This window comes from Coturnix japonica, chromosome 4, assembly GCF_054131305.1.
Source record: "Coturnix japonica strain WE chromosome 4, WE-NBRP24, whole genome shotgun sequence".
NCBI classification, from domain to species: Eukaryota; Metazoa; Chordata; class Aves; order Galliformes; family Phasianidae; genus Coturnix; species Coturnix japonica.
This window is the reverse complement of record NC_140666.1, coordinates 25,273,604-25,285,862: the sequence shown is the minus strand read 5'-3', so window position 1 is coordinate 25,285,862 and position 12,259 is coordinate 25,273,604. Positions and strand designations below refer to the sequence as shown.

General features: G+C 40.4%; 1 protein-coding gene across 2 annotated transcripts; it reads left to right on the top strand.

The window, feature by feature from the left end:
• The first annotated feature begins 4,522 nt into the window (after nt 1-4,522).
• Nucleotides 4,523-11,575, top strand: TMEM185A (transmembrane protein 185A). 2 transcript variants are annotated; one of them, XM_085544764.1, is made up of 7 exons: nt 4,523-4,678; nt 6,122-6,298; nt 7,849-8,051; nt 8,808-8,891; nt 9,687-9,863; nt 10,197-10,320; nt 10,665-11,575. In XM_085544764.1, the coding sequence occupies exons 3-7, from the start codon at nt 7,878-7,880 to the stop codon at nt 10,907-10,909; spliced, it is 804 nt and encodes a 267-aa protein (XP_085400890.1). In that variant the 5' UTR covers nt 4,523-4,678; nt 6,122-6,298; nt 7,849-7,877; the 3' UTR covers nt 10,910-11,575. The 2 variants fall into 2 exon arrangements, with proteins under 2 accessions (XP_085400890.1, XP_015716307.1); XM_015860821.3 differs by having other exon boundaries at nt 7,844-8,051.
• The last annotated feature ends 684 nt before the right edge of the window (nt 11,576-12,259 follow it).

The following is a 12,259-nucleotide window of genomic DNA, read 5'->3' as shown; positions in this document are numbered from 1 at the left end:
TGCTAAAAACACTAGTGCATAAATTAATAAAAGCAGTCTTGTCTAGCATATATGGTGAGGAAGTGAAATCCAACAGCAGACATGGAGCTTCCTGAACCACTGAGACATAAAGTTGATGTCTCTAAATAATATTTTTATTTCTGAACCATGTCGTAGGTGTAATTCCAGAACCAGATCAAATGTCCTTTAAGTCCTTTGTGAACCTTAGCACCCAAGGGTAAGCCAAAAACAGTGTATCAAGCACATCTGCATAGAGCTTGTTACAGCTCTTACAATAGATGATCAAATAGGATTGTGGGCAAGTACACTGCAGCATAGCCCCTGACAAACATGAAAAACAAAACAAAACAGAAAAGAAAAAAACAACAAAAGCCATGATCAACCTTTACTCTGAAATATTCTAGCAGCAATAAGTTTTGGAAAACAGATTTGCTGGGAGGAGGTAATGGGAGTCTGTCTTGGGGCTGGTGTTCTTCAACATACTTTTCAGTGACACAGCCAGTAGGATCGAGTGCAACCTCAGCAAGTTTCCCGATGACACCAAGTTGAGTGGTGCAGTTGACACAATAGAAGGAAGGGATGTCATCCAGAGGGACCTGGACAAGCTTGAAAAGCGGGCACATGTGAGGTTAATGAGATTCAAAAAGGCCAAGTGAAGGGTGTTGCATTTGGGTTGAGGCAATTCCAAATAGAGTACAAAGTGGGAAAAGAACTGAAGAGCAGCCCTGCGGAGAAAGATTTGGTGGTCCTGGTGGACAAAAAACTAGACATGAGCCAGAAACGTGTGTTCACAGCCAACAGTATCCTGGGCTGCATCAGCAGAGAGATGGCAGCGGGGAGGGAGAGGATTGTCCCCCTCTGCTCTGCCCTTGTGAGACCCCATCTGGAGTACTAGGGGGGGGCAGCCAGCCCACAGCAGGTGTTGAGGTTTGATGATCTTTAAGGTCCCTTCCAACCTAAACCAGTCTACAATTCTATTATTCTATTTCATCCTAAAGGTAAATTTATACAAATCTTTGTTCAAACATTCTGCAGATTAATTCTCTTTTCTATTTATATAATAATATTTCTGATTCAAGTGCATATTTGTAATGATAAACATGAAAAAAAAAAACACCCTAAAATTACCAATTATCTGTAATTAAAGTAGATACATCCTTTGCAGATGATTTCAAAACACTGCTTCAAATCCTGTTTTGGGCAAACAGCTGCATGATACATTTTCTAGCATCATACTGGCAGAATTGTTTCTGAAATCCATAGGTTTTTGGTGTATAATTTTCATCAAATCACAATCCCAATTGGCATTAGTATAAACAGCAACTTGCTTAAGTAATACTTTACGAGTCAATAACAGTTTTGGGCTGCAGAACAGTGATTTCGAAGCACATTCGGTACACAAAAATAAAAAAAGCCTTTGCTCTTAAACTAATTTGCCAAATAAGACACAGAGATGATTTCAAACTTCAGTTTCAGAAGGCCTTAATTCCAAAACTAAGCAACTGCATTTAATGCCAGTGCCAATCACGTCTTTGTAGGTATTAGATCATTGCTGTTTTTAATGGTGTAAAATTACAGGCTGGCCTAAAGATTTTCTAACAGATTGAGAGAGATTCTTTGCCAATTACCAGTCAATCTCCACTCTGTGAACAAATGTTAACACTGAGGCATACAGTAAAATCTGCAGAATTTCAAATGGGGATTTTCAAGCCCAGAGATATGTCTTTTTGTGGAAAATTTACTGTTCTGCCAGAGACCAGGAATAATGATGCTGGAAACAGGTCATGGATATGCTGTCGTCCACATAAGTGAATTATTACTGAGCTACTACCCTCACTTTAAATGTTACTATATTCTAGTAATCTAACAGTGTCACTTGGAGACATTTGAAAAGCAAAAAGGACACGTGAATCATCAGGTATGCTAGACAGGAGTCAAGGCTGTTACCAACAGAAAAGCAAGCTTGACAAATTGAAAGGCTGATTCAGTTTTTTTTCCATCACTTCACTTTGTTCAGCCAAGCACGGGGAACGTTCTGAGTTATGGTTTTCATACAGAACACAACTGTAAGTAGATGGCTTGAAGAAGTAACGGCACTGATTATAAAGCAGACATTATATGATGTCTTCTTGAGCTAATGTGAGGTACTGGGAACATGGAATAAAGATGAAATGTCTGTTTGGTCCCCAGCATTAACCATCTCAGGGGATTCAGTTCCTAGTGCTCAAGACACAATCAGCAGCAGACAGGAATTGGATAATGTGCTTTGCTTACCCCTCCCTCTACTTACTGCCGCCCTCAACCCCAACACACACACAAACACACTCCTTAAAATAAAATGTAACTTCAAGAGAAATGTAGTTCTTGAAGTTCAGACACCTTGGCTGTTCTTTGCTGCCTAGCCCTTCTCCATATCACCCTCACAAGCCATAGCAATCAAGAAAACTGAGACCACCAAAACATCTAAGAAAGACACCAAAATCCCAATTGCCACATTGTCTAACCAAAAATGTAGCTTGAGCTTTCCTGATGTAATATCATCTGTGGAGGATGGCTCTAATATTTCCTACATTTTACTGATTTTTATGGCTAGGTAACACTTTTGCCCTGGGGTTTCTGGAAGCAGATAAACAGCAGAGCTGGTGTTTGTATGCAGATCAGTAGCACTGGGCTCCATGGTACCCATTTTATTTTTGACGACATCAAAGCAAACTATTTGACTGCTTCCCATTAACAACAGCAAAACTAACCAAAAGAAAAATTGGGTATCAAAACATCTTTATGTTGGTGGATATGGGGCTATTTAAGTTCCTTTTGCAAAACAGCACCTTGAATGGCTCAGAGGTTTTATTAACTAACAGCAGAATTACTGCATGGTTGATACAGCACTGGCATTATTACTGTTACACTGCAGTGCCCAGTGAATGTATATTGACAAAAATATGCTTACAAACACTTAGCAAGGATGTATCACTTTTCCATTGCAATTGCAGTGCATGTTTTCTTAGCCATCACAACTTTTTGCTCTACATTTAATTTAAACTTGCTGACAATGGAGCCTGTCACAGCCATTAGTTTCTCTGCATCATTTTAATCTGTAAAACACAGCTCATTGTATTGATCGGTATTAGAGGTTTACTGTGAGCGTAAATGACTATGAGCTTGTAGTGAGAGTTCTTTAGAAATGATGACACACTGAAAAATTTAAGAACCTATATCTGAACAGTTAAATATTACCAAAATCTTTGTGTGTGTTTTCTGCACAGTTACCTTAAGTAGAGGGATCCAACATGAAGGAATTATTCTTCTTTCTCAGGGCTCTTCTTGCTCAGGGCTCGCCTGCCTCCAGGAACAAACTGTTGTAGCAGAAAAGCTGAAGTACATCAGCAGCAAGAAAGGTGGGTGAGCAGCTGCACTAAGAGGTTCCAGGTAGGTCAAAGCTCAATGAAGGATAATTTTTGTGAAGCTTTTGCTTAGGAGCAAAAAGTCAAAAAAGACATTATTATTTGTGAGTGCACACTTTGAGCTTTTATACTTTGCACAGCTTTCACCCTCCTGAGCATCTTTCCATCACCTTTTTATCTCATCAGTATCTGAAGACTGCCTAGCTTTCATCCTTTCTTTCCCCTCTCCTTTCTTCCATTATGCTTTCACACATCTCTTTAAACCTGATTGCTTGCCAGTCTCCTCATACACCCTCCCGCTACTATTACTTATGTCAACTTGTCTTTGCTCCAGTAACTAATAAGGTGCAGTTACAGAAAAGATGAAGGGAAAAAAAAACATTTTAATCTGAATTTATTTAGCTTAAGTTCTCAGCCTTCTCTCTGGTTAAAGTTCTTCAGTGTTGTTTTCTCTCCATGAAGGTACTTACACAACGTAAGCAATCTCAGTGTCGTTGAAATACTCTGTTCATTAGGACATCTCATTCCCTGTGCATTTAATCACTCTCGCAACTCTTATCTGTACAATTCTGAATTTCAACCTGATTCAGGGCCATTTAAACAGCTGATGTGATCACATCCAACATGGAAATGAAAGTGGCTGCCAAGCTTTTGAGAGGAGTACGTTGCATTTGCTTTTCCCCTTCTGTGTGCACTGTCATACACCTACAGCAATGAGGAAACGCATCGTACAGGCAGTGTACACAGCAATAAGCCAGAGAAAACACCTGAAATCATGCTCACAGCTGAGGTGCTACAGATAACAGTGTACTTAAGAAGAATGCTGGCAAAAACCCTGCCTTCTCCTCATCACTTCTGCATTCCATGGGGCACACGAACAACCCGAAGACAAAGCCATATAACCACAATGGTTGCTTATTCTAGTGATTACGCTGGAGATGTATTTAATGTACGAGGGCTCTAGATGGCAGCAATTTCACCCAAAACCCCCAGCTCAGGCTCCAGCTCCAGGCCCGTTCGGCCTACAACCCAAGCGCTTCCGCTTTGCTCGCTGCCTTCTTCCCGGTGGAGGCAGAGCGGTGCGCATGTGCCGTGCCGGCTGCCCGCCCGGTTCCGGCGGGGCGGAGCGGCGCGGTGCGAGGCCGGGTGAGGCCAAGCAAAGCGAATCTAAGCGGAGGCGGTGGTGGTTCGCCATGTGTGGCTGGTAGAGCTCGGGCGTAGCGGCGTTGTGCTGCCATGAATCTGCGGGGTCTGTTCCAGGACTTCAACCCCAGGTGAGGGGCGGCCGGGGTTTATCGCGCTCAGGCGGCCCAGTCCGGCCTTTAGAGGCTGTAGGGGGTGTAAGAGGAATCCCTGCTGTTGTGGGGCCGCTCCGGGTGTGGGGCTGTGAGCGCCGTCTGGATAAGGGGATCCGCGGGCGGCGTTCCTTTGTTTTGGTGCTCTGAATATGGGGCTGCCTTGCCAAGCAGGCGGAAAGGATGAGCTCGGTCTCACCGGCGTTAACGTTTACAGAAGGATCTGTAAACGAAGAAGCCCTTAAAATGTGCTCACAGGCTGGTTCGGGGTGCTGGGGCCTTAGAGGTGACAAAGGGTGGTGCTCAATCAGTTCCATGCACAAGAGGAAGAGTAACAAAACGTTGCAGGAAATGCGTTGTTGCAGCGATGTTCAACACGCAGAAAGTCATGGAAAAGCAGGGAAATGCATTCCGGGAAGTGAATAAGGTTCTGTTGTTGCCAAGTGTTGCTTGATGTCTTTAAGGCTCAGCAGAGATTCTTGTTCTGGATAGGAGCAAGGCAGCTTCACTTGGTGGATGCTTAATGGCTGTTTGATCACAGAATCACAGAATTATCAAGGTTGGAAAAGACCTAGAAGATCATCTAGTCCAACCATCACCAATACTTCCCAGCTAAATCATATTCATCAACACAACATCTAAACGTTTCTTGAACACTCCCATGGTCGGAGACTCCACCACCTCCCAGGGCAGTGCATTCCAATACCTGACTACCCTTTCCGAGAAATAATACTTCCTAATGTCCAGCCTGAATCTCCCCTGGCGCAGCTTAAAACCATTCCCTCTAGTTCTATCTTGATGAGAGTGAAAGCAGGCAGTGTGAGTTACGCTGTTGGGATGAAGCTTCCTACTGCTGTGCAGTGAGTGTGCCGTGTTGTGTTACCCATGCTTTGAAATACACGTAATTACTGGAGCGTTGTTGAAGCATGATGATGTGTTTCATAAAGCAGATCCGATGGTGAATGGCAGCTTAAGCGTGGGGGACTTTTTTTCCCTTCCTATAGAGTGAGGAGGTTGTGTCCTGTGCAGTTATTTGGTGCCCACGCTATTTTTAACTTATATTATTTGACTTCTATGAAAGAATGCGTTTCCCCACAACACGTAGGGCTGGCATGTTTCTAAGCCTCTAATAGTACAGCTCTTGACTGGATCTTTGTGGGAGGGAGCTATTTATAGAAGTCCATTCGTTACGTTTGTCATGCAAGAATGCTTTAGATGTGTTCCCTTGAAGCAGGGACTTTATATGTGAAAGAGATTACACTTTATATTTGCAGTAGAATCTTTGACTTTTCAGATCTGTTCTGATTCTTTGCAAAGATGTTTTCTGATAGGCATTGTCCTGTTCAGTTTTTAGCTATAACCGATTTACTTGTTCTCTGACAAATTGAGTTGCCTGCCTAAATTTGTTTGCTTATTTTCTAGCAAATTTCTTATTTACGCCTGCCTGCTGCTTTTCTCTGTGTTGCTCTCCCTACGTCTGGATGACAAAATTCAATGGAGTTACTGGGCTGTATTTGCTCCAATATGGCTGTGGAAGCTGATGGTCATCGTTGGTGCCTCCGTGGGAACAGGAGTGTGGGCCCGAAACCCACAGTATCGGTAAGTTGTGGGGGTTTATTTTGCAGAACAGAGGGAACGTAGTACATTTTGATCAGGGGGCTGGAGGGCTGGAGCACCTCCCCTATGAGGACAGTTGGGTTTGTTCAGCCTAGAGAAGAGAAGGTTGTGGGGTGACCTCATTGCAGCCTTTCAATACCTGAAGGGAACTTACACCCAGGAGGGGAGTAATCTCTTTGAAAGGGCTGACAATAGCAGGACTAGGGGAAATGGTTTTAAGTTGATAGAGGGAAGATTTAGGTTGTAAGGGGGAAGTTCTTCACTAGGAGAGTGGTTAGGCCCTGGAACAGGCTGCCCAGGGAGGTTGTGGATGCCCCGTCCTTGGAGGTGTTCAAGACCAGGTTGGACGGGGCCCTGGGCAACCTGATCTAGTAAAGGTGTATGTTTGGTGGCCCTGCCAGGCAGGGGGGTTGGAACTACATGATCCTTGAGGTCCCTTCCAACCCGGATCATTCTGTGATTCTGTGATTTTACTACCGAAATAAACTCTTAAATAGATTTTTATAAACCATAAGATACAACGTACAGAAGGTTTGTTTTTAACGTATAGCTCGTAATAATCATTTTAAGTGCACGCAAACAGTGTTATATGGTTGTAGATATCCATCATAGTTGCAACGTCTTCTCACAAGCTTCAGTATTGTCTTTGGGAAGCTAAAAACTGTCATGGGGGAACTCCTCTTTCTATTTAAACATTGAGAATTCTTTCCTTTAATGTATTCCATACAAAATGTGTCTGTATAGCACTAGGAATGTGCTATATTTAATCGGATTATTTTTTAAAACCGGCTTCTTAAATATACAGATCGTTTTGAAGAATTATGGGTTTTTCTTCACCTTGATACGTAATCTCAGAGTACAGATGAATGAGTAGTTGATGATGCTTGAATACGCAGTGAAGACGGATAATTCTCTTCAGACTTGAGTTACGTTTTAATAAGAAATATTCACATAGTTTAACACAGTGATATACACAGACATGTAACGTTTCCAAAGTGAGATGCTTATGAGGACAAATGATAAACTCCTGTTTGTTCTTTGTCAAAGGTGCATGACTGTGATATTTTAATTATCAGCATAAGCTAAAATAGCTTTTATGCTGACTTTTCTGACAGTCTCAATAGGATGTTAAACATGCCAAGGAAAGAAAACTACCTTAAATGTTACAAATTCATGCTGCTTTTCTTTCTGTGATGGACATAAAATGGAAAGTTTTATGCACGGGTTTTGTTCTGATGCATTCTGTTGTGTGGCTTAGAACTGTCTGATTTGCCTTTGTTCAGAATCAGTTCTGTTTGTATAGGAAAAAAAAAAACCACAGTTTCTCTGTCTGTGGTGTTATTACGAACACTTAAGAAAAGTGCTGTATTTTAATGGTGGTAATTGGGAGTAAGATGTATATTTGCTTAAACATTTGAGTTATCATCTCAAAACCAAATCCTATAAACAAAGTGTTTTGGGCTGTTTGCAGGGCAGTGTGCTTTCTCTTTGGCAAGTAAACTGAATACTCTCTTTACCTCTTTTTAGAGCAGAAGGAGAAACTTGTGTGGAGTTCAAAGCGATGTTAATTGCAGTAGGCATCCACCTGCTACTGCTGATGTTCGAAGTCCTGGTGTGTGACAGAATCGAACGAGGAACTCATTTTTGGCTCCTGGTCTTCATGCCATTATTCTTTGTTTCTCCTGTGTCAGTTGCAGCCTGCGTATGGGGATTCCGACATGACAGGTCCCTGGAGGTAATTGTTATGATGTATAAAAACTAGGACAATGCAAGATAATGAGTTTCTTAAGAGTTCTTCTCAGAAAAACATAGTATACATGGCTGCCTTTCTTCGTTTGCCTTGACTTATTAACAAGAAAAGTTACGTTTGGGGATAATGCTTTTTTCTTTTTAAGCATTTCTTTCATTTATTATTTTTTGTTAGCTACCAGATAGCAGTACATCTTAAACCTGTCTTTATTATCACACATTTATTCAAGAGAACGCAGTGTATGTTACTGAGAAGTAGTACACATTGTCTGCCTGAGAGAAAAACCTCATTTCAAGGGTGCCTTAGGTATTTGCATGTTAAGTAAAACAGAAAATGTTTTAATCGTAACTACACATATTCTTGGGTTTTTTCCAGTTAATGTTTTTGTTTGATCTTTAAAATTCCTACCCACCTGGGGTTGGCCCATAAAGTTCAGAAGTAGCATCTTGCTGAGTCTGGTGCTTCGTTATATTTGCCCATAATATTAGAGGCAGATGTTGGTGGTGTGACAGTAGAGGTTGAACCTTCCCATCAATTTTCTGTTCCACTTTGTTGCTGTGTGACAAATGACTTCAAAAAAATTCTATCTATATTTATTACCTAAAGAAAATAGTTTACTTTCTGATTTCTTTTTTGTTTTTCCAGCCTGAATAACTTGGCTTTTTTGTTTGTCAGATTCTAAGATGTCTTGCAAATAACCTCATAATCCTAAATGTTAACCAGTATATCTTCTCTTTCTAGCTGGAGATCTTGTGTTCAGTTAATATTCTACAATTCATATTTATTGCCCTCAGACTTGATGAGATCATCAGATGGCCATGGCTTGTATGTAAAGCGTTTTCTTCTTAAACTTGTTCAAACACTAAATTTTATATAAGTGTTAACTGCAGGGAATAGTTAATGTGTATAGTCAGAGTCTGTGATCTCCATTTTGCTCACTGTTAAGTGAGGACTCATGTCTCAAGTCTCATGTTTCGTTCAGTAAACCAGCCAGGAAAGTGATTGATGTGCCAGTAAATATTTGTGATAAGTATCTTTTGTTATGCTAACATGTATCTAAATCAATTTACTGTGGTTACTACCAAAACACACTTAGATGTACTGTTTCAAGTGGCTTTAGAATACAGCAGTTCTATATCTGGATTTCTGTAAACTGTCACAATGCTAATAATCTGTCATGAGTACGATTGTTCTTAAGATTTTCCAAAAAGTATGGTAAAGGATCTCCTCTTGCACACTTTGCTCAAGGAGTTTCTATGTAGACAACATCAAAGTCAATTTCAAGTACTGTTTGAGCCCACTCAGAGTCACAGAAGTTTTATTCAAGCAGAACTATCTTGACTTCGTTTTTGGTTGTTTCAGCTTGATAGAGTTCACAGAGCTTACACAGGAATTCAGAGAGTTGATATGGCTCATAACAGTCCATATGGCTTGTAAGGCTCTTTTGTTAGAGATGAAATCAGTTAGAGGATTACTCCTGATTTTATTCTTTTTTTTAGTCTTACCATGTGGATATTTACTGCAACTTACTGTTAATACTTTATGTAAAAAAATAAAGGCTGATGAAAATGCATCACTGGGTAGGGCAAAAAGCAGTAAACTTCTTTTTTTTTCTTTTAGGTTGTTTGCGTTCCATTGTGGATCTTGATGTCCTTCCTATGCCTAGTAGTGCTCTATTACATTGTTTGGTCTGTTCTGTTCTTGCGTTCAATGGATGTGATTGCTGAACAAAGGAGGACACACATCACAATGGCTGTCAGCTGGATGACCATTGTAGTTCCACTGCTCACCTTTGAGGTAGGATAAAGCATAAAGAGTTTTGTATGTTTTGTTCTTAGTTCAGTGAGTGATGAATGCAGTGCACTCTCTCTCTTTCTGAACTTGAAATTGAGATGCCCTGTTTTGTTTGGGAATAAATACTAACTGTAAATATAAAGGAAAACCAAGAATTGTGTTTTTGAATGTTTGTGTGAAAAATCTGCTTCACGGTGATCCTGTTAATTTGTATTTCTGTGGAGGCCATTTTCCTTTAATTTCTGAAGCTAAAGGTCCAAGATCAGTGTATGTTTCAAAGAGGCTTGCAAGCAGGTATTGCAAACTGACATTGGTTTTTTTTTTTTTCCTTTTTAGATTTTACTAGTACACAGACTAGATGGGCACAATTCTTTCTCTTTTATACCCATATTTGTTCCTCTGTGGCTTTCACTGATAACTTTAATGGCAACAACGTTTGGGCAAAAAGGAGGAAATCACTGTAAGTATTTAACAGTTGATGCTATGGATGTTGCGGTTAGGTGTTTTTTCACAGCAAGGCAATATAACTTAATAGGACTTTCAGAGTTGAAAGGAAGCTGCTACAGTGTATATAGCTGTAATATGTACACATGCTTACACACTTGTGTATGTACCGTCTAACTGGTAATGCTGTGGTTGCTGTCAGAGATGCTGAAAAGCAGCACTAACATAAATTTGAGATAGCTAATGAAAATGATCAAGAGAACATAAGGCAGATGAAGCAGCCTTGGTTTCTTCAGTTAACTTCTAAGTCTGTTTGGCAGTCACGTCAAAGGTGGTGCTTTGTTTGTGTTTATTTTTTAGGGTGGTTTGGAATTCGCAAAGACTTCTGCCAGTTCCTGCTTGAGATTTTCCCATTCCTACGTGAATATGGAAATATTTCCTATGATCTTCATCACGAAGATAATGACGAAGCAGAAGAAACCCCAGTTCCTGAACCACCAAAAATTGCACCAATGTTTCGCAAAAAGACTGGAGTGGTGATTACACAGAGTCCTGGGAAATACGTGATTCCACCTCCCAAATTAAATATCGATATGCCAGATTAAGATGACAACAGCCTGTTAAAACTGGAACTGGGAATCAACAGACAAATGCAATTCATCTCATATCTTGTCCCAACTAATTTAAAATAGCTTTTGCTCGATTCAGTGGCTTGGATCACAGAAATCAGATCTTGAGGATTCAGTTTTTCCACAGAGGTTTTTGTGAACCTTCCTAATGGTTCACTTGGCACATGTGCCTGTATAGTATTTATATGAACATTTTAGCAGTGTAATATATTGTTTAAAAGTCTCGTCCTGTACAGTATAAGTATTATCTAAAAGTATTTTTTTAAAAAGCCTGTATGAAATGTCTATTGTATTCCCAGTGTCTTTCAGCTCCTAAATATACACTCATTTTCCATGTCTGTGCTAAGTAGTTTGTGGATGTTTTGATACAATACCTCTTTTCTGTTTAGCCACAATCATTAGTTTAATTGTGAAAGCACAGGTGTGTTGTGCTTCTAAGGAAGGACTGGAAAGATTTTTGGGAGGAAATCGAATGTATAGCAACTTACATGATGCTTTTGAGTTAGCTATGTACATTGTTACATATTTCCACTTTTGCAGCGGCTTGGGAGTGAAGTTGCTTTTCCACGTTCAGTTTCTAACTCCTCTTGAGCGACGTATATGTCACTCTCATTAGTTTGGCTTAATAAACTGTTGCCTCTCGCATTGTGTGCTTGGTCTATGCCAGAAAGATTAGTTACAGGTTTTACAGCTGTTGGTTAGCTGATATAAATATCTTAACTCAATCTTCATTACCATTTTTTTTTGTGTGTGTGTGTGATAGCTTTAGTACAGATGATTGAACTGTTCAAAATATGAACTGGTCCATGTTGGTACAGTTTATTTCATTTGAGGAGAGATCTGCTTTCACGGGCTTTCTTGGCCTCCAGCTGAAAGACTGATTCCAGGAGAAATCAGTCTTTGAAACCTATACTCTGCCTAGTTCTGAGCTAGTTAACCTGGCTGGCCCAACTTCTGTCCTAGTACGTGACAAAAGAGAAGATTCTGGTACAACCTCAAGAACTCCAGTTGAAGAAAAGGCTTCTCCATCAACCCCGGTCAAAAAGAATGTGTTTAATTCTACTCTATGGAAGTTGATGGCTTTCTGTCTTTATTTTGTTTAGAAGCAGATCTGGAACCTTTCTGAAAGCACTCCATTTCAAATCTACAGTAGGACGATAATGAATAGTGTACAGTGATTTGTGCAGAACACCTTGAAGAGGAAGTGCAAGGAAGGAGAGGGCTGCTGGAAAGTTTTGAGTTTGGAAACATGAAACATCTCATGACCTTCAGCTCTGGGGATTCAGCAGAAAATACTTCCAAGTATCTCCTAAAAGAGAACAGCCA

Bases quoted from the DNA above. Each gene is read 5' to 3' on its own strand.
- TMEM185A (XM_015860821.3), top strand. From the start codon at position 4,641: ATGAATCTGCGGGGTCTGTTCCAGGACTTCAACCCCAG. The intron at 8,892-9,686 runs GTATGTAAAGCG...TTTTTCTTTTAG, and splicing joins TCATCAGATGGCCATGGCTT to GTTGTTTGCGTTCCATTGTG. The intron at 10,321-10,664 runs GTAAGTATTTAA...TTTATTTTTTAG, and splicing joins GCAAAAAGGAGGAAATCACT to GGTGGTTTGGAATTCGCAAA.